This window comes from Glycine max, chromosome 19 (genome assembly GCF_000004515.6).
Source record: "Glycine max cultivar Williams 82 chromosome 19, Glycine_max_v4.0, whole genome shotgun sequence".
NCBI lineage: Eukaryota > Viridiplantae > Streptophyta > Magnoliopsida > Fabales > Fabaceae > Glycine > Glycine max.
The window spans coordinates 32,259,028-32,279,524 of NC_038255.2; the positions used below are offsets into that span (position 1 = coordinate 32,259,028).

General features: G+C 41.9%; 1 protein-coding gene and 1 non-coding gene across 2 annotated transcripts; both read right to left on the minus strand.

Moving 5' to 3' along the window:
- Positions 1 to 4,199: 4,199 nt before the first annotated feature.
- Positions 4,200 to 5,615, minus strand: LOC102664484 (uncharacterized). The gene has a single exon (XM_006605087.1). The coding sequence runs from the start codon at positions 5,613 to 5,615 to the stop codon at positions 4,200 to 4,202; it is 1,416 nt and encodes a 471-aa protein (XP_006605150.1).
- A 3,116-nt stretch (positions 5,616 to 8,731) lies between these two features.
- On the minus strand, positions 8,732 to 8,838 carry LOC113000537 (small nucleolar RNA R71). The gene has a single exon (XR_003265870.1). It is a non-coding gene; the product is annotated as a small nucleolar RNA R71 (small nucleolar RNA).
- Between the last annotated feature and the right edge of the window lie 11,659 nt (positions 8,839 to 20,497).

Below are 20,497 nucleotides of genomic sequence, written 5' to 3' on the forward strand. Positions count from 1 at the left end.
TGTCTTATGCTGGAGTGGGCCAAGAATCCCAGGTTCCCTGCGCTGCTGTGACGTCTGCCACGTCTTCACTGGTGTCTTATGCTGGAGTTAGTGAATTTTTGCTTAGTGAGAGTGGGCGCGTTGCGCGCAAAAAGAGACAATGTCTTCACTGGGTGGGCTGGCTGAGTGTTGGGCGTGCAGATCTCTGACTTATCCTCTTCTAGGGTTTCCCATCCGCTAAGCGAGCTAGATGCCTCGCTAAGTGGATGCTGTTGGACAAGTGGCCTCAGATATCTTAAGAAGGGGGGGGGGGTTGAATTAAGATATTACAACTTATTTCCCCAATTAAAATTCTATTTCACTTTCTATTCAAGTTATAAATTCCCTTAATAATGAATTTATTAAATAGATTCAAATAGAACAATTTGAATATGAATATAAAACAATAATAAATAAAGGAGTTTAAGGGAAGAGAAAATGCAAACTCAGATTTATACTGGTTCGGCCACACCCTTGTGCCTACGTCCAGTCCCCAAGCAACCCGCTTGAGAGTTCCACTATCTTGTAAATTCCTTTTACAAGTTCTAAACACACAAGGACAACCCTTCCTTTGTGTTTAGAATTCTTTCACAACAAGAGACCCTCGGTCTCTTAATCCCTTTTCAGAATGAAGAAGAAGAAAAGAAGAAATCTCTCTTAAAAGAGATAGATTGAACAATTTGAGCACTCAAATAATTCCTTATTGAATCACCAGTGTTTTGGCCAAGGAATTTGTAAGAGGATAAAACGATTTTTCTTTTTAAGAGGATTAGACCTTTTTGTTCTGAAAAACTCTTATAAAATTCGTGTCTCTAGTCACATATATATAAGCCTTTGATGGCCACTTAAGAATCAGATAAAAAGATGTGACTGTTGAGAATGTTTTCTGAAAAACTCCTCTGGTAATCGATTACAGTATGTGTGTAATCGATTACAAGCTTTAAAATTTGAATTAAAACGTTCAGAAACTACTGGTAATCGATTACCATATATGTGTAATCGATTACACAGTGCAAATTTTGAATTCAAATTTTAATAGCTGTTGTAAATCAGTTTTGGCCACTGGTAATCGATTACATCCTCTGGTAATCGATTACCAGAACGTAAATTTGTTGAAAAAGACTTTTTAACTTAAATTTCTTGGCCAAACTTTTTGCTACTTCAATTGGAATTCCCTTCCTATTTAATATACCCTTTCTAAGACTCTAGAGACTGTCTTGATCATCCATCTTGAATATCTTTAATTTCTTTGTCTTGAATAAAGCTTTGAGACGCATGTGAAACTTTCGCATCATCAAAACATTCAGCTTGATCTTTTTCTACAGATGCATCTCGTTGAACGGATCTGCCTCGCTGAGCGAGTCATTAGCAACTTTAACCTTCTCTTCTTTGGCCTAAAACCGAGTTGGATTCAACATTAGGTCACAAAATTGGAGTTTCTACCCTTTAAAATCACACAATAAAGAAAATATGTACAATTTCTACAAAAAGAGCCATAAATTGGGGGCAGAGTGATATTTACATGCAAATTTTCAATACCAAACTAACTTATGAATAACAACTAACAGTAGGGCACCAACTTATGATCCTTGGTCTCCGATTCCCCTCTCAACTAGTGGATTACCAAGGCCGAGTCCCCATATACCTTGAGCAACTTGACCTTGAAGTCAATTGCCGCTTGGATCCCGAAGGCGCTCTTGTCGTACTCAGCTATGTTGTTTGTGCGGTCAAAACCTAATCTAGCCATGAAAGGTATATATTACTCGTCAGGGGAAACTAAAACCACCCCAACTCTATGGCCTAGTGCATTAGGCGCATCGTCAAACCACACAATCCATTTGCCCATATCTTCATCCTTTACTTCCTCCTCAAACAAGGTCATGATGTCCTCATCAGGGAATTCTGGATGCCTAGGCTGGTAGTCGTTGATGGGCTATTGAGCCAGGTAATCCGCCAAGGCACTCCCCTTTATCGCTTTTTGAGTGACATAAACAATGTCAAATTTTGACAATAGAACCTACCACCGAGCGATCCGCCCAATGTGAGCGGGTTTTTCAAAGATGTACTTGTCTGAATCCATTTTGGACACCAACCTAGTGGTGTAGTTCAACATGTACTGTCTTAGACGGTGAGCGACCCACACCAGGGCACAACATGTCCTTTCGAGCAAAGAGTAGTTCATTTCACACACCGTGAACTTCTTGCTTAAGTAATAGACAACCCGTTCCCTTTTTTTGGACTCGCATGTTGTCCCAACACACACCCCATTGACTCATCTAACATAGTCACATACAGGATAAGGGTCTTTCGAACACTGGTGGCACAAACTAGTTCCATTGGACAAACTAGTTCTTACTATCATAAAACAATTTCAAGCACATGAGGATTCATGAGGCACAAGCACAGTCGTCATCCCATTGGACAAACTAGTTCTTACGCAATAGCTTGAAGATAGGCTCACAAGTGGCGGTCAGCTATGATATGAACCTCGTTATCTAGTTCAATCGTCCTAGGAAACCTCAAACATGCTTTTCGGTGCGTGGTTCGAGCATTTTGAGGATGGCCTTCACTTTGTCTGGGTCTACCTCTATGCCTTTCTGGCTCACAATAAACCGAGAAACTTTCCAGATTTGACCTCGAAAGTACACTTTATGAGATTCAACCTTAATCGATATTTATGCAGCCTCTTGAACAACTTTCATAAGTTTACAAGGTGTTCCTCCTCGGTCTTTGACTTGGCAATCATGTCATCCACGTAGACCTCAATCTCTCTGTGCATCATGTCATGGAATAATGCTACCATAGCCTGCTGGTAAGTTGCCCCAACATTCTTGAGCCCAAAGGACATTACTTTGTAGCTGAAAGTTCCCCATAGGGTGACAAAGGTCGTCTTCTCCACGTCCTCCGGTGCCATCTTTATCTGATTATAGCCCGAGAACCCATCCATGAAGGAAAACAGGGAAAAATTGGTTGTGTTATCTACGAGGATGTCGATGTGCGGTAAAGGAAAGTTATCCTTGGGACTGGCTCGGTTTAGATCCTGATAGTCTACACACATTCGCACCTTTCCATCCTTTTTAGGGACTGGCACGATATGGGCGACCCATTTTGGGTATTGAGCAATAGCCAAGAAGCCAGCATCAAATTGCTTTTTCACCTCTTCTTTTATCTTTAGGGACATCTTGGGCTTCATCCTCCTCAGCTTTTGCTTTACCGGGGAACACTCAGGATTTAGAGGTAATCTATGTTGTACGATGTTGGGACTCAAACCAGGCATATCTTGGTAGGACCAAGCGAAGATGTCTTGGTAGTCTCACAACAAAGCTACCAACTCATCTCGGACATTTTTGGACATGCTAGTGCCAACCTTGACCTCCTTTCTTTTTTCGCCAACACCTAAGTTTACGACTTCCGTTTCCTCTTGGTGTGGCTTCACTTCCCTATCTTCTTGCTTGACCATCCTTTTTAACTTTGGAGGAAACCCCCAATCCTCATCTTCCCCTTCCTCAACTTGATTTATTAGTTGCTCAAAATCAACATCCGGGTCCTCGGTATCAATACTTTCACAGGACTCATTGTTAGATCTGTATCATTTAATCGCAACAAAAATAAATATGTAGAAGAAATAAAGATAGACGAAAGTGCAAGATCAAGTGAAGAAGGATTGTGTATTTATAATTTTGTGGGAACAAAAGACATGCCCAAACAGGGAGCAAACCCTAAGGCCTAGGCCCAACAATAGGGTTGGAACTAACGAATTACATTGAGTTTGCCACGAAAATCCTGGGTTGTTTGACGATTCGCCAGTTCCCCAATTCGAACTCTAGAAGACACGACCGCACCCAATTTGATTGGTCTTTAGGGATTTCATCATTTATCATGGCAACCCATCCCTCACACATCCATCCCGCACTGACGAAGCTTTCATCAATGTGACACAAGGGGACCCCTTTCACTTGCAGCCCTTGAGGCTGACCCGTGCTCCTCTCCCTCCTTTCTAGGGTGATCCTTCTCATGTCGGTGCGCATAGGCTCATATCCCAGTCCAAACCTTCTACGATTCTGTGTGAACTCTACTAGACTTGCTATGCCATTCCCGTTTCGGCCTAAACCCATTTCGGGCTCATATTCGTGCCCCAACATCACCCGAGCTACCATCAACGCAACACTAGTTAAGCGCGGCTATACCAGGGGAGACTCCACGTAAGCATTTCTCACAACTTCCAATGCTTGAAAGGAAGTTTCCAAGGACTCCTCCACAGCCTCCACATAAGGCGTAGAAGAAGGACAACTCATGAGTATGTCTTCTTCTCCCAAAACTATAATCAATTGCCCATCCACCACAAATTTCAACTTCTGGTGTAGTGTTGACGGGACCACCCCAATCGAATGAATCCAAGGCTGACCTAATAAGCAGTTGTAGGCAGGATTTATGTCCATTACTTGAAAGGTAATTTGGCATACGTGGGGTCCAATTTGAATCGGGAGATCTATCTCCCCCCTTACATCCCGACGACTGCCGTCGAAAGCCTGCACTATCATGGAGCTTGGTCTTATGTGTGATGCATTAAAAGGAAGCTTGTCCAAAGTAGCCTTGGGCATGGCATTGAGGGAAGAGCCATTGTCAACAAGCACTTTGGCCACTATGTGGTCTAAACATTTGACGGATACATGCAAGGCTCTGTTGGCCGTGATGTTGTTGATTATGCCCCTAAAACACTCCATAGATATGTCTTGTGCTATGTGGGCTTCGCTCAAAATCTTGACCAATAACGCCCGATGAGGCTCAAAGTTCATAAGCAGTCCCAACAGAGAGATCCTAGCTGGGGTTTTATTTAGTTGTTTAATCACCTTGAACTCGCTCTGTTGGATGATTCTCAGGAACTCGGTTGCTTCTTCAGTGGATATTCCCTTTTTGCTGAAGTTGTCCTCTTCCTTGGAAAACCTTCCAACCGGGACCTCGTCATTTGGAATCAGGCCCGCCTTATCACTCTCTTCCACGCCCGCCTTTGCTTTCCCCTTTGGGTCTTTGGATCGCACCTCAGGTGCGGTGAAGATTTGCCCGCTACGAGTCATGCCACTCGTACCGGATATGTTTGTGACCTTAGCGGAGGATAGATCATCCTCAACATGCACGACAGATGTATCCTTCCTTCCGTCAGGCCCTTGTGCGGTGTACTTCCATGACATCGCCTTATCACTTTTGTAAGGGAAAGGCATAGGCTTCTTAACCGGGACGGGCTGAAAGCCTTGGGGCTTCTGTGTGGCAACGCCCTTAGTGCAGTGGATCACCAATGGCTTGGGTTTGCTCGGGCTCTTATCAACCGACTGCATGTACACATGCCCTTCCCCTTTTCTTACGCTACAAACTTCAATTAGGCCTTTATCCATCATCCCTTGTAGCAATTCTTCCGCCATCGAGCACGTCTCCACGTCGTGTGATGCCCCTGGATGTATTAAACAAGAACCTCCCTTGTCCCTGTCAAGGCAAATCATACCCGCTTCGTGCAGCGCTTCCAATATGAACCTCTTAGAGGTTAACACATCTTCCATCCGCTTTGGCCCCCGAGGTCCACACTCTTCTACCGCATTAACCATCGAGCCTCCATGACTGGTGAGGGAATTAGTCCTTACATTCGGGCTGTCCTCTTGAAATGTTAGCCACCCAGCGTCAATCAAACTCTGTACCTTGTGTTTGAAGGCCACACATTGCTCTATTGAATGTCCTGGGACACCCTCGTGATAGGTGCAGGTTGCATTGGGGTTGTACCATCGAGGGAAAGGGAGACAGGTAGATCTTCTCGGGGTTCACTACAGCCATCTGGTTGGTGATCAAGGATGGTAGCAGGTCAGTATATGACATTGATATTGGGGTGAATTCTACAAGCTTCTTTGCTGGAAAATTCCTTCTCGGATTGGTGCTTGCGTCGGGGTTGATGTTTCCGGTGGGACGAGATTGTATGGGAAACGAGTTTTGTGGGGGAGGCCTTTATGGTTGAGTGGGAAATCTCTGTTGGATAGGTGCTAGATTAGGAGGGTTTCCGACGTTGGTCGAATAATTTGGTGGGTGCGGGTGATGTGCCATCATTTTCTTCTATTTTCTAAACCCTTTTTGCACCATTTTAATTATTGATTGGTTTTAATTGTCAATTAATTAGGCAGTTTTATTATTTGGGCTCATTTAGCTAATTTGATGTTTTTAATCTAATTTCAGGAATTAATGAAACATTGGGCTTAATCCGGATTTTGGTTGTGGACTTGAAGAGGGCAAATAAAGAAGCGCTTACCTTAGTTAATTTCTAATTAGGAAATTTTGCAATTTTATTTTATGTTGTTCAGTGTTTATTTCGTTTTGGGCCAGAGTATTGTAATAGGGCCCAGTGACTTTGAGTGACTCTTTTTAAATAGCTGCCTTGGGATTCGTGCAGGGCATTCTATTCTGTTATGCTATTCATTATTCAGAGCTTGGTTTTAGGGTTTTCATTTTTCTGTTTTGACGTTTCTGAGTTCGTAATGCAATTTTACGTTTTCTGCTTCTAATTACAATTTTGTTCTTGTTTCTTCTTCTACTCTCATTTACGTTTCTGTTCCATTTTACATTTCTATTTGTTTACGTTTCTGTTCATTTACGTTTCCGTTCATTTACGTTTCTGCTTCATGTTTCAATTGCGTTCTCTGTTTGAATCCATGGAAGGCTAGATTTTCTGGTGTTGTTTCCTTTTGAGGACGAAGCCCAACTCTCTTTGAGGTTTCGTTTGTAATGTGGTTTCCTGGCAGTTTTCCCTTCACCAGTTATCCCAATTTCGTGAATATTAATCAGTGCACGCTTCGTGTTCGATTAATTGCCTCTGAGCCTAACTTGCGTTCATGCTTAATGGACGAAGGGCTAACTGGTGTATGTGGTGCCTAATCACGTATTGAAAACCCTAAGTTGATTTTCGCTTAGTAAATTGAAATAGGGTTGGATTAAGTGGTTGACTGTTAGGGACGAATTCTCCATAACCCAGGATAAGAGAGTGGCTTCTGAATCAGAGGAAACAACCCGTTTTTAATATTAGTAGTTTCGTATTCCATTTTATTTGTCTGCTCTTTAATTACCAAACAACCAAACCCCCCCCCCCATCGTTACTGTTACTGCAAGTATATTATGAACATTTGGCTTGTCACTGCTCGTGGGAAACGACCTAAGATCACTTCCTAGTTACTGCATTTTCATGTTTATTTGATTCGGGTACGACCTCAATCAAATTTGGCGCCGTTGCCGGGGAGCAGTGTCCAAAGGTTCATAATAGCTAGCTAGTGCTGTGTGTTTAATCCTTTCGTGTTTTATGTTTAATTGTTAGTATTGTGTTAGTATGTGTGTTAGTGTTGTTTAGTGTCCTGGTATTTTGTTTAATGTGTGTTCTGTTTCAGTTTTCCCATTAAGCGTTTCCCCTGTTTTAGTCTTGTGTGTTTTGCTGTGAAGATTGTGCTTGAAAACAGAGTAGTAGTAGAAATCAGCTTGCGGCAAAAATAGAGTAGTAGTAGAAATCAATTAGAGACGGATTTTAGCGACCACCCATGCTGAATTAATTGGGATTTTTTGTTTTAGTAGCTAGGGTTGTTATTTTTGGCTGAATTTTTTTGTGGTAACTTCTTTTAATCCATATTTTGTGGGAAAAATAGCTAGAGCCTTTAGTTTGGTCAGATTTGAAAGTTCCAAAAAACTAGCAAATTTTGTGTTTGTCAAAACTTCAAACGGCCATAACTTTTGCTCCGGTTATCAGAATCGCAATTATTATATATGCATTTGGGGTAGAAAAAAATTTCCTACGCCATGGCAGCCGGCCAAGCCGGCTGAGGTCTCCATCATCCAATAAAAAGCGATTCTGTCAAAAGTTTTTTATTTTTCAAGTTTTATTCACTTATTTTTCTTAACCTACCATTTTTAGCTTTCATAGTTAGACTTTGAATTTTTGTCTGAAATTTTTTGTGCTATCTTCTCATCATTTTATAGGGTTGCTCACAAAATTTCAAGTCATTTGGATATCATTTGAGGGTAGCTGTAGTTCAAACCTACACCTTTATTTACATGACAAGGCAACTAGTTGTGTGCATGCTGAATGTAGTGTATGACTAGAGGCAATCCATCTGACTTACAACCCTTTGATCCTGAGATAGATAGGACATTTCATAGATTAGTTAGGCATCATTTTATACCTTTTGATCATTCTGAGCATTCCATAACTGGTGAATCTGTGCATTCTGTTATTGGTGATTTTGAACATCCTGATCTTGAGCATTATAATTTTGAGCATTCTGATTCTGAGCATTCTGATTTTGCACATTCTGAGAACATGGCACAACCTCCACCTCGTGAGAGGACTCTAAGGGAAATGGCTGCACCTGATTTCACCTACGAAAGCTTGTGCATCCAATACCCTGATGAGGATGTCCCATATGTTCTTAAAACTGGACTAATTCATTTGCTTCCAAAGTTTCATGGCCTTGCAGGTGAAGACCCGCACAAACATTTGAAGGAATTTCATATTGTCTGCTCCACCATGAAACCCCCAGATGTCCAAGAGGATCACATATTTCTGAAGGCTTTTCCTCATTCATTAGAGGGAGTGGCAAAGGACTGGCTGTATTACCTTGCTCCAAGGTCCATCACGAGCTGGGATGACCTTAAGAGAGTATTCTTAGAAAAAATTTTCCCTGCTTCCAGGACCACAGCCATCAGGAAGGATATCTCAGGTATTAGACAACTCAGTGGAGAGAGCCTGTATGAGTACTGGGAGAGATTTAAGAAACTATGTGCCAGTTGCCCTCACCATCAGATTTCAGAACAGCTTCTTCTCCAATATTTTTATGAAGGACTCAGTAATATGGAGAGAAGTATGATAGATGCTGCCAGTGGTGGAGCCCTTGGAGACATGACTCCTGCTGAAGCCAGAAATTTAATTGAGAAGATGGCCTCCAACTCCCAGCAGTTTAGTGCCAGAAATGATGCCATAGTCATTAGAGGAGTGCATGAGGTAGCTACAAACCCATCTGCATCATCTGAAACTAAGAAGCTTGAAGGCAAACTGGATGCATTGGTCAACTTGGTAACCCAGCTGGCCTTGAATCAGAAATCTGTACCTGTCACAAGGGTTTGTGGTTTGTGCTCCTCTGCTGACCACCATACAGACCTTTGCCCTTCCATGCAGCAACCTGGAGCAATTGAGCAGCTAGAAGCTTATGCTGCAAATATTTACAATAGACCTCCTCAACCTCAGCAGCAAAATCAACCACAGCAGAACAATTATGACCTTTCCAGCAACAGATACAACCCTGGATGGAGGAATCACCCTAACCTCAGATGGTCTAGCCCTCAGCAACAACAGCAGCCTGCTCCTTCCTTCCAAAATGCTGCTGGCCCAAGCAGACCATACATTCCTCCACCAATCCAACAACAGCAACAACCCCAGAAACAACCAACAGTTGAGGCCCCTCCACAACCTTCCCTCGAAGAACTTGTGAGGCAAATGACTATGCAGAACATGCAGTTTCAGCAAGAGACCAGAGCCTCCATTCAGAGCTTAACCAATCAGATGGGACAATTGGCTACCCAATTGAATCAACAACAGTCCCAGAATTCTGACAAGCTGCCTTCTCAAGCTGTCCAAAATCCCAAAAATGTCAGTGCCATTTCATTGAGGTCGGGAAAACAATGTCAAGGACCTCAACCCGTAGCACCTTCCTCATCTGCAAATGAACCTGCCAAACTTCACTCTATTCCAGAAAAAGGTGATGACAAAAATTTACCTAACAATTTCTGTGCAGGTGAATCTTCTTCCACAGGTAATTCTGATTTGCAGAAGCAGCACATTCCCCCTCTTCCATTCCCTCCAAGAGCAGTTTCCAACAAAAAAATGGAAGAGGCAGAGAAAGAGATCTTGGAAACGTTTAGAAAGGTAGAGGTAAACATACCTCTGTTGGATGCAATAAAGCAAATTCCAAGATATGCCAAATTCTTGAAGGAGCTGTGCACTAATAAGCGGAAGCTTAAAGGAAGTGAACGGATTAGCATGGGCAGAAATGTCTCCGCATTGATTGGTAAATCTGTTCCTCAAATTCCTGAAAAATGCAAAGATCCAGGTACATTCAGCATACCTTGTATCATAGGGAATAGTAAGTTTGACAATGCCATGCTAGATTTAGGAGCTTCTGTTAGTGTTATGCCTCTGTCTATTTTTAATTCTCTATCTCTAGGTCCCTTGCAGTCAACTGATGTGGTAATTCATTTAGCTAACAGAAGTGTTGCCTATCCTGTTGGTTTCATAGAAGATGTCTTAGTTAGAGTTGGTGAACTGATTTTCCCTGTTGATTTTTATATCTTGAATATGGAAGATGGATTTTCTCAAGGATCAGTTCCCATCATTCTAGGCAGACCCTTTATGAAAACTGCTAGAACTAAGATAGATGTTTATGCAGGCACACTGTCCATGGAGTTTGGTGATATAACTGTTCATTTTAATATTCTGGATGCTATGAAATACCCATCTGAAGATCTTTCTGTATTTCGTGCTAAAATAATTGACCATGTTGTTGATGAATACATGACTGATCTTTATCTGCATGCCTCTCACTCTTCATGCATTGAGTCTGAAATTGTACTTGATCATATGTCTGAATTTGATGCTGAGAATGAATCTGAGAGTGATATTGATTGCATGCCTGGTGGTGGTGTTTTACCTCTTGAGATTGATTTTATAGAGTCAGATAGGACTAACCATGTTTCAGGAAGTACACATACCTCTGACTTTCTTTATGAGGTCAAGGCTGAGAAACCATCTCCTTCTACCACTGTCCAGCCGACCACACCAGAATTGAAGCCTCTGCCATCAAATTTAAAATACGCTTACTTGGATGATAGCAAGAGTTTTCCAGTGATTATATCTGCCTCCCTTGCTGATGAGCAAGAGGAGAAGTTGTTGTCAGTTCTCAAGAAGCATAAGAAGGCTATAGGCTGGACCCTGGCGGACATTCCTGGTATTAGCCCATCCACATGTATGCATCGAATAAATTTAGAGGATGGAGCTAAACCAGTAAGACAGCCACAGAGAAGACTCAACCCGGTGATTCTTGATGTAGTGAAGAAGGAGATAACCAAGCTTTTGCAAGCTGGAATCATTTATCCTATCTCCGACAGCTAATGGGTGAGTCCCGTCCAGGTAGTCCCGAAAAAGACTGGCCTCACAGTGATCAGAAATGAGAAGGAGGAGCTGATTCCTACTCGGGTGCAAAATAGTTGGAGAGTCTGCATTGACTATAGGAGGCTGAACCAGGTTACCAAAAAGGACCATTTTCCCCTGCCATTCATTGACCAGATGCTTGAACGCCTGGCAGGTAAATCCCACTACTGTTTCCTTGATGGTTTTTCTGGTTATATGCAAATTACTATTGCTCCTGAGGATCAGGAAAAGACCACATTCACTTGCCCCTTCGGCACTTTTGCTTATAGGAGGATGCCTTTCGGTCTGTGCAATGCCCCTGGTACCTTCCAGCGGTGCATGATTATTATTTTCAGTGATTTTTTAGAAAATTGCATAGAGGTGTTTATGGATGATTTCACTGTATATGGATCCTCTTTTGATGGTTGTTTGAATAGTTTGGAAAAAGTTTTGAATAGATGCATTGAAACTAACCTTGTTCTAAATTTTGAAAAATGTCATTTTATGGTTGAGCAAGGTATAGTTTTAGGCCACATTATTTCCAATAAGGGCATTGAAGTAGATCCTGCAAAAATTTCTGTTATTTCACAATTGCCTTACCCCTCTTGTGTGCGAGAGGTGCGATCTTTTCTTGGTCATGCAGGATTCTACAGGCGCTTTATAAGGGATTTTAGCAAAGTAGCCCTTCCACTGTCCAACTTGTTGCAAAAGGAGGTGGAGTTTGACTTTAATGGCAGATGCAAAGAGGCTTTTGATTGCCTCAAAAGAGCGTTGACTACCACCCCCATCATCCAGGCACCCGATTGGACAGCTCCTTTTGAGCTTATGTGTGATGCATCAAATTATGCATTGGGGGCTGTCCTTGCTCAGAAAATTGATAAATTGCCCAGGGTGATATATTATGCTTCTAGGACTTTAGATGCTGCCCAAGCAAATTATACTACTACTGAGAAAGAGCTTCTAGCCATAGTTTTTGCTCTTGAAAAATTTCGATCTTATTTGCTTGGTACTCGCATTATTGTTTATACTGACCATGCAGCTCTAAAGTACTTGTTGAAGAAGGCTGATTCTAAGCCTAGGTTGATCCGATGGATGCTTTGGCTCCAAGAGTTTGACTTGGAGATCCGTGATAGGAGCGGAGCACAAAATCTAGTTGCTGATCATTTGAGTCGGATCGAACGTGTCTCTGATGCAGATTCACCTATTCGGGATGATTTCCCGGATGATCATTTGTATATATTGTATAGTATTTCTGACTCTCTTTCTACTCCCTGGTTTGCTAACATTGTCAATTATTTAGTTGCCTCTGTTTTTCCTCCCTTAGCATCTAAGGCCCAAAAAGATAAGATTAAAAGTGATGCTAAGCATTTTATTTGGGATGACCCCTACTTGTGGAAATTGTGCAGTGATCAGGTCATTAGACGGTGCATTCTAGATCATGAGACTGACTCAGTCCTGCAGTTCTGTCATTCTTCCGCACCGGGAGGTCATCTGGGTGTTCAAAGGACAGCTCGCAAAGTGCTTGATTGTGGTTTTTATTGGCCCACCATCTTTAAAGATGCGTGGAAGATCTGCAGCACTTGTGAGCAGTGTCAGAGAGCAGGAAATACACTTACATGGCGACAACAAATGCCTCAGCAACCTATGCTATTCTGTGAGGTGTTTGATGTCTGGGGTATAGATTTCATGGGTCCTTTTCCTGTCTCTTTTGGTTATGTTTATATTCTCCTTGCAATTGATTATGTTTCAAAATGGGTGGAAGCCAAGCCCACTAGAACTAATGATGCTAAAGTTGTCGCAGACTTTGTCAGGTCTAATCTATTTTGCAGGTTTGGAGTACCTAAAGCAATTGTTAGTGATCAAGGAACCCATTTTTGCAACAGGACAATGCATGCCCTGCTTAAAAAGTACGGGGTGGTACACAAAGTATCCACACCATACCACCCCCAGACTAATGGACAGGCAGAAATTTCTAACAGGGAAATCAAGAGAATTCTAGAGAAGATTGTGCAGCCAAGCAGGAAAGATTGGAGTACCAGGCTTGATGATGCTCTCTGGGCACATCGGACTGCCTACAAAGCACCCATAGGAATGTCTCCTTATCGGGTTGTCTTTGGAAAGGCATGTCATCTTCCAGTGGAAATTGAGCACAAAGCATACTGGGCAGTGAAGACTTGCAACTTCTCTGTGGATCAAGCTGGCGAGGAAAGGAAGTTGCAACTGAGTGAGTTAGATGAAATCCGCCTAGAAGCCTACGAGAATGCCAAGTTCTACAAAGAAAAGACCAAGAAGTTCCATGATAGCATGATAGTTAAAAAAGACTTCGTGGTTGGGCAAAAAGTGTTATTGTATAATTCTAGGCTTGGACTCATGAGTGGTAAGTTGAGGTCTAAGTGGATTGGTCCTTTTGTTGTTACTAATGTTTTTCCTTATGGTACAGTTGAGATCAAAAGCGACTCCACAAACAAGAGCTTCAAGGTCAACGGACATCGACTTAAGCCATTCCTCACGAACCCTTCTTTAGTGGACGTAGTGGTGGAAGAGACTTCCTTACTCCACTCTACTCTTCCTCCACCATGACTTAGGGAGTTTTTCTTTTCCTATCTCCTTCTTTGCTTTTATTACACTTGTCCGATTCTCTTTGATGATTTAATTGTTTTTAATCCTTTAATTGTGCTACATTGAGGACAATGTGTTGTTTAAGTATGGGGGGAGTGTTCTTCGGTTTTGCTAGTTTTGTTAGTTTTGTTAATTTGTTAGTTGTGTTAATTTGTTAATGTTGTTAGTTTCGTCGGATTTTCAGTTTAATATTTTGGGTCAATTTCATGTGCACGTACGACTTTGCATGTTTTTCTTTGAATTATAGGATATGTTCAAGAAATGGGTTATTGTTTTGAAAATAAAAGTTCTTGACATTTTGTGACTTGAAATCCTTGATTCTTCTCTACATGTCATGATAGTTTTGAAAGCTCAATTTGAAAGTGATGATTTTACCTTTGTGAGAATTTGAGCCATCCATCATTATAATCATTTGGTGTGTTTTGCCCCATTGATTGCTTGCACAATAGCCTTGGCTTGATTCTTGTTGATGCGTCCTAATTCACATGCATATTTGGAAATGATTAAGGCAATTTTGTTCTTATAAGCTTCTAGCCAAATGGACTTACCTTGAATTAATTCCTTTGATAGCCCTTTTGAGCCTTGTTTCCCTTTCCTTGTTTTGAAGCTCACTACAAGCCTTAAGTGAAAAACCATGATATTACCATATCCTTAAGGAATTTTGGAGCTTTGGAATTGTTTTGGGAATAAGTGTGGGGGGTTTTTGTTTCATTGGACAACTTGTTTTGTTGGCTATGCTTCATGATGTATTTTGGGCCATACTTGATGTACATTGTATATTGGTTAAATGTTGGACATGCTGAATGAAATGTTGTTTCTCAAAGGCCAAAGAGTAAAAAAAAAAAAATTCGAAAAAAAAAAAGAAAAAAAAAGAAAAAGAAAAGCAATAAAGTTGAGTGAATAAGATCTTAAATGGCACAAGAATGATGAAACTCTTGGTTCTACTCTTCATGTTTAATTTTTATCTTTACTTCTTTTTATTTTTTTAATATGCACTTATTCCCCTTTGCTCCTCTATTCCTTTGGGATTTAGCCACTTATTCCATATTTCTCCATACCTTGTCCTTGGCCCCATTACAACCTTAAAAGACCTTTTGATCCTCATGTGCTTGTGTTTATGGGTTGATTGTCAATTTTAGAATCTTGCCAAGTTTATGTGGTGTTTGCTTTCATGGGTGCTTTGAGGGTAAATAGTAGCCTAGACACTTGAGAGATAGAGTGTATATCTTGTGAGGCTTTATCACTTTTCATTCTTGAGCTGATTAACTATTTTGCCATGATTGGGTTGCTTGGATGATTTTCATGAATGTCTTGACTTTTTGGATCTCCTTATGTTAGATGTTACCCATTCCTTTCATTCCTTGATGTTCATTGAGAAATATGTGAATGTTTTTGTTTGTCTCCCTTTCATATCCTTGGATTTTGTTCTTTGTTTCATTTTGCCCAGGAGTGCAAAAGGCTAAGTATGGGGGGTTTTGATGTGCCATCATTTTCTTCTATTTTCTAAACCCTTTTTGCACCATTTTAATTATTGATTGGTTTTAATTGTCAATTAATTAGGCAGTTTTATTATTTGGGCTCATTTAGCTAATTTGATGTTTTTAATCTAATTTCAGGAATTAATGAAACATTGGGCTTAATCCGGATTTTGGTTGTGGACTTGAAGAGGGCAAATAAAGAAGCGCTTACCTTAGTTAATTTCTAATTAGGAAATTTCGCAATTTTATTTTATGTTGTTCAGTGTTTATTTCGTTTTGGGCCAGAGTATTGTAATAGGGCCCAGTGACTTTGAGTGACTCTTTTTAAATAGCTGCCTTGGGATTCATGCAGGGCATTCTATTCTGTTATGCTATTCATTATTCAGAGCTTGGTTTTAGGGTTTTCGTTTTTCTGTTTTGACGTTTCTGAGTTCGTAATGCAATTTTACGTTTTCTGCTTCTAATTACAATTTCGTTCTTGTTTCTTCTTCTACTCTCATTTACGTTTCTGTTTCATTTTACATTTCTGTTTGTTTACGTTTCTGTTCATTTACGTTTCCGTTCATTTACGTTTCTGCTTCATGTTTCAATTGCGTTCTCTGTTTGAATCCATGGAAGGCTAGATTTTCTGGTGTTGTTTCCTTTTGAGGACGAAGCCCAACTCTCTTTGAGGTTTCGTTTGTAATGTGGTTTCCTGACAGTTTTCCCTTCACCAGTTATCCCAATTTCGTGAATATTAATCAGTGCACGCTTCGTGTTCGATTAATTGCCTCTGAGCCTAACTTGCGTTCATGCTTAATGGACGAAGGGCTAACTGGTGTATGTGGTGCCTAATCACGTATTGAAAACCCTAAGTTGATTTTCGCTTAGTAAATTGAAATAGGGTTGGATTAAGTGGTTGACTGTTAGGGACGAATTCTCCATAACCCAGGATAAGAGAGTGGCTTCTGAATCAGAGGAAACAACCCGTTTTTAATATTAGTAGTTTCGTATTCCATTTTATTTGTCTTCTCTTTAATTACCAAACAACCAAACCCCCCCCCCCCCATCGTTACTGTTACTGCAAGTATATTATGAACATTTGGCTTGTCACTGCTCGTGGGAAACGACCTAAGATCACTTCCTAGTTATTGCATTTTCATGTTTATTTGATTTGGGTACGGCCTCGATCAGCGGGGAATATTGGTTAGTGGGGTTATGAGGGGTTTGTTGGGATTTAGGCCATGTGGGAGTTGAAGTTACAGCATGGGTGTCTCCCTCCTTCTCCTTGGCTCCACCTGCTTCGAACCTCCTATTTCTTGTGCTTGCGAAAGCGGCATAATCTAACTTTCCCCTTCTCAAGCCCACCTCAATCCTCTCACCCGCAAACACCAAATATGTGAAATTAGAGGGCATATAACCCACCATCTTCTCATAGTAGAACACTGGCAACATGTCTACTATCATGGTTATCATTTCTCTCTCCATCATGGGGGTGCTACTTGTGCTGCCAGATCCCTCCACCTTTGGGCATACTCTTTGAAGGACTCATGCTCCTTCTTGCACATGTTTTGTAATTGGGTTCTATCAGGAGCCATGTCGGTGTTGTATTGATATTGCTTGATGAAAGCAGCCATCAAGTCCTTCTAAGAATGGATCCAGGAAGCTTCCAAGTTAGTATACCACGTGACAGCCGCCCCGGCCAAACTTTATTGCAAAAAGTGCATTAAGAGCTTCTCATCTCTGGAGTATGACCCCATCTTCCGACAATACATTTTCAAGTGGTTCTTCGGGCAGGTGGTCCCCTTGTACTTGTCGAAGTCTGGCACCTTGAACTTGGGAGGGATGACAACATCGAGGACTAAGCATAGTTCTGCCATGTCGGCAAATGGATAATCACCGATCCCTTCGATGGCTCTCAGCCTATCCTCTATGAGATCCAACTTCTCCATTTCTTCCATGGCCAAAGTGCAAAGGTTGCAGCGGGCGGTGTGGAGGAGCCCCCACGACATTGGGCTGAGGCATGCCACCAAACGCTGGTCCCTCAGCGGCATATGTAGGGTATGGTTCGAACTCACCCAGAGCATGATCTCAGGGCTCTTCACGGGCTTCCCCCACAAGCTAAGCGAAGGATGCATGCCCCAACTGGGGTTGTTGGCCTTCAAGGGGAATGGGAATAGAGTGATTGGTGTTCTCGTTGGGCATGTGCACTGCATTGGGTGGTGTATAGTTGGGAGGTAGGCCGTACGGTGGGAAAAAATTCTTATTCTGCACCATATGGGGACCGCCCGTGTTGCCTAACACCTTTTCTCCCTGACCTACCATGTTCGGGACTGGACGACTTGTTTGGTTTATGCCGGATGAGTGAGTCGGGTCCGCCTCAGCGGCGGCATTGGTGGCGGAAACCATGGCCGCATTGCTCTCCATCATTCATCCCATGCTTAACATGGCCTCCATGTCGGCCTTCATTTGCTCTTGCACTTCTTCTATCTCACTCATGATTTTAGTTTTGGCACGTGTTTGATAGGGGTGTTGTAAAACACGTTCGTTCTTTTTTATTATTGTGTTTACTTTTGACTATAATTGCTAAAAGAACAAAATGCAATGAGTAATACGACAATGAACTAAACATGAATGCATGACAATGATAAGTTGTCGAAGTATTGAACCCACGTAGAAATTTCAGCAAAGACATAGGGTTGAATCAAATCTCATTTTCATTAAGAGACAAAACTGTTTATCTTGTCAAAATCAAAGCATAAATACAAACGTCTCAGCGGTTCCTAATTATGTGAGACATCAACTCGATCATATGCTGACAATACTCAAAAAGCCCATGAACTTCCTCGGAAGCTGAGTATACGCCCGCCATTACTTTGGCTTTGGCTAGCAGCTTCGGAAGCTCTTGACTCCCATTCAGAGTGAGAGTGAATCTATCCATCCATTTCACAGCTTCACCGTGCAACGATTCTATCACTCTCTGTCTTGCCTCCCTTTCCACTTGTAGAGATGATACCTTTGCATGCTCTTCCTCTAGTCTTTGCTCATGGCTAGAAGCTAGGTTTAGCTTCTCTTTATACTGGTCGATGATTGTCAACATATTCTCTTCGGTCTTACTCAGCTGCTCGGTCAAACTTCTCTTCGACCTTTGACAAGCCTTCAACTTGTGCTCTAACATTAAACTTTCCACTCTTGACTCGTCCCTTTCGGCCCTTCGAAGCTTGAGTTCATTGTTGCTGCCCCATAGAGCCCTTCGGAACTTGTTTCGGCCCCATTCTTCTTTTCAGGCTCTCTTTGTTTCTCGCTCCAAAGCTTCGGCCATGGCCATGTTGACATCCCTCAGCTCGTCATACTCTTTCCTGACCCTGGTGGCTGTCATCTTGAACTTTTCCTTGACCACTCGTGTTCTTTCAAGTTTTTCTTTCAAGGCTTGCACTTCTTTGCTCTCTTTAGGGACTTCAGCTTCTTTGCCACTTGAAATCTTTAGCTTCGGGATCCAAGTTATCCCTTGCGTCCGAGCCTTCAACCATTTATGACAGCCACTGATAACACCATTTCCGCTTCCTTTAAGCTTCTTATCTTTTCTTTCCACTGCATTCCACGCTTTTCGGACTCTCTGAAGCATTTTTGCATTGCCTTCACTGAAATCCTGTGCGATGAAAGGCGCGATAATCTCTTCCGATGGCACCCCTCTCATAGGGTAGCCTAGTTGTCTTATGGCCAATATGGGATTATAATTAATACATCCCATTGTTCCCATCAAGGGGACGTTTGGCAACCCTTCACATGAGAACAAAATCCAGCCCCTCCTTCCTTCCATCGAGGGAACCAATTAACAGACGCCCCTACCATACCTGCCAAGAGTTCCTCCCAATTTTCTTTCCCTTTCTCGGTACACATGCGATGACCTTGTAGGGGACAAACGAGTCTACTTTCATGACGAAAAAAGTGGGAGACCAGCCATACATCAAGAGCGGGTGTACAAAAGACGATTCTAGCACTGCTCTTTTCGCATCTTAGGTTGAAAGTGTCATAGGCATCAACCAAAACAATAATGACCGGGCTTTCCTTGTTGTGGTCATAAGCAAGAAAAGCGTCGATCACCGAGATTTTGACCACTTTCGATACTCTTGCCATGGAAGGGTAGAATCCGAAAAAAGGTATGGCTTCCTTCCTCTTAGCGGGCATCCCAAGATCCCTTCAAACTCTTCTACGGTTGGTACTAACTAGAAGTCCCCAAACGTGAAGCATTTGAGCAATTGGTCGTAGTACTGAGTGAGGGATGCGATGGCTTCCACAAAAACTTCTATCATAGCCAAATCCCAAATTTTCCCATATGTCTTATGGAAAGCTTGACGTCGGACTTGATCCATCCGCTGCCCTAGCTCTCGCAAGCTGGCTACTTCTAGGCTCTTGATTTTGACATTATAGAACCTTTTCTTAAAAAAGGGCGCTTGGTTCGACCCCTTGTTTACTAGAATGAAAAAACTCTGCTGATTAATACCTCGACACCCTATCATAGAGTAAATATGATGAATGCATGAGGGAATGTTTATGCTATGCATGACAAAATGCGTCTACCGTCGGACACAAGAGTCCAAAAGACCACCCCTTCTTACCCATAATGCATTGGGTATCGTGGTTCATTTGCAAACATTACCATGATGCCCAATGCAAGGCAATTAAAAAGGTGACGCGGACCTTTCGACTTCATGTGACAAAGATGAAGAGATAAATGTAATGCATAAGCGATGACATGGCATGAGCATGCATGCGTGAGAGCACGTGGTTGATAGCATAAAGAGAAACATGACAACACAATAAATTAATACCAAATTGACATAACAACATGGCAAACACAGGAATGACGCACACAATCATGACATCATAAAGATATGCATGGCCATATCAAGGAAACCAAACATAGTGTGTTTGTTCCGTGCCCCTATTTTAGGAACCTAATGGGAGGGACTAAAGGTTTGCTATTTAGTGACAACTCCCAAAGGTGGTTGAACATAACTTTCAAAGGTTTCTAGAGATATCATCCTCTTTGATTTCAAACATTGTGGTGGTAGGGACTTCCAGTGGCAACGTATCATCAAAGAGAAAAACTCTAGATGAGGTTTCACTGTCATCAAGAGAGTCAAAGACCAAACATGACCACAGATCAACCTCCACTTCCTATGTTTCCACAGACCCAGGTATA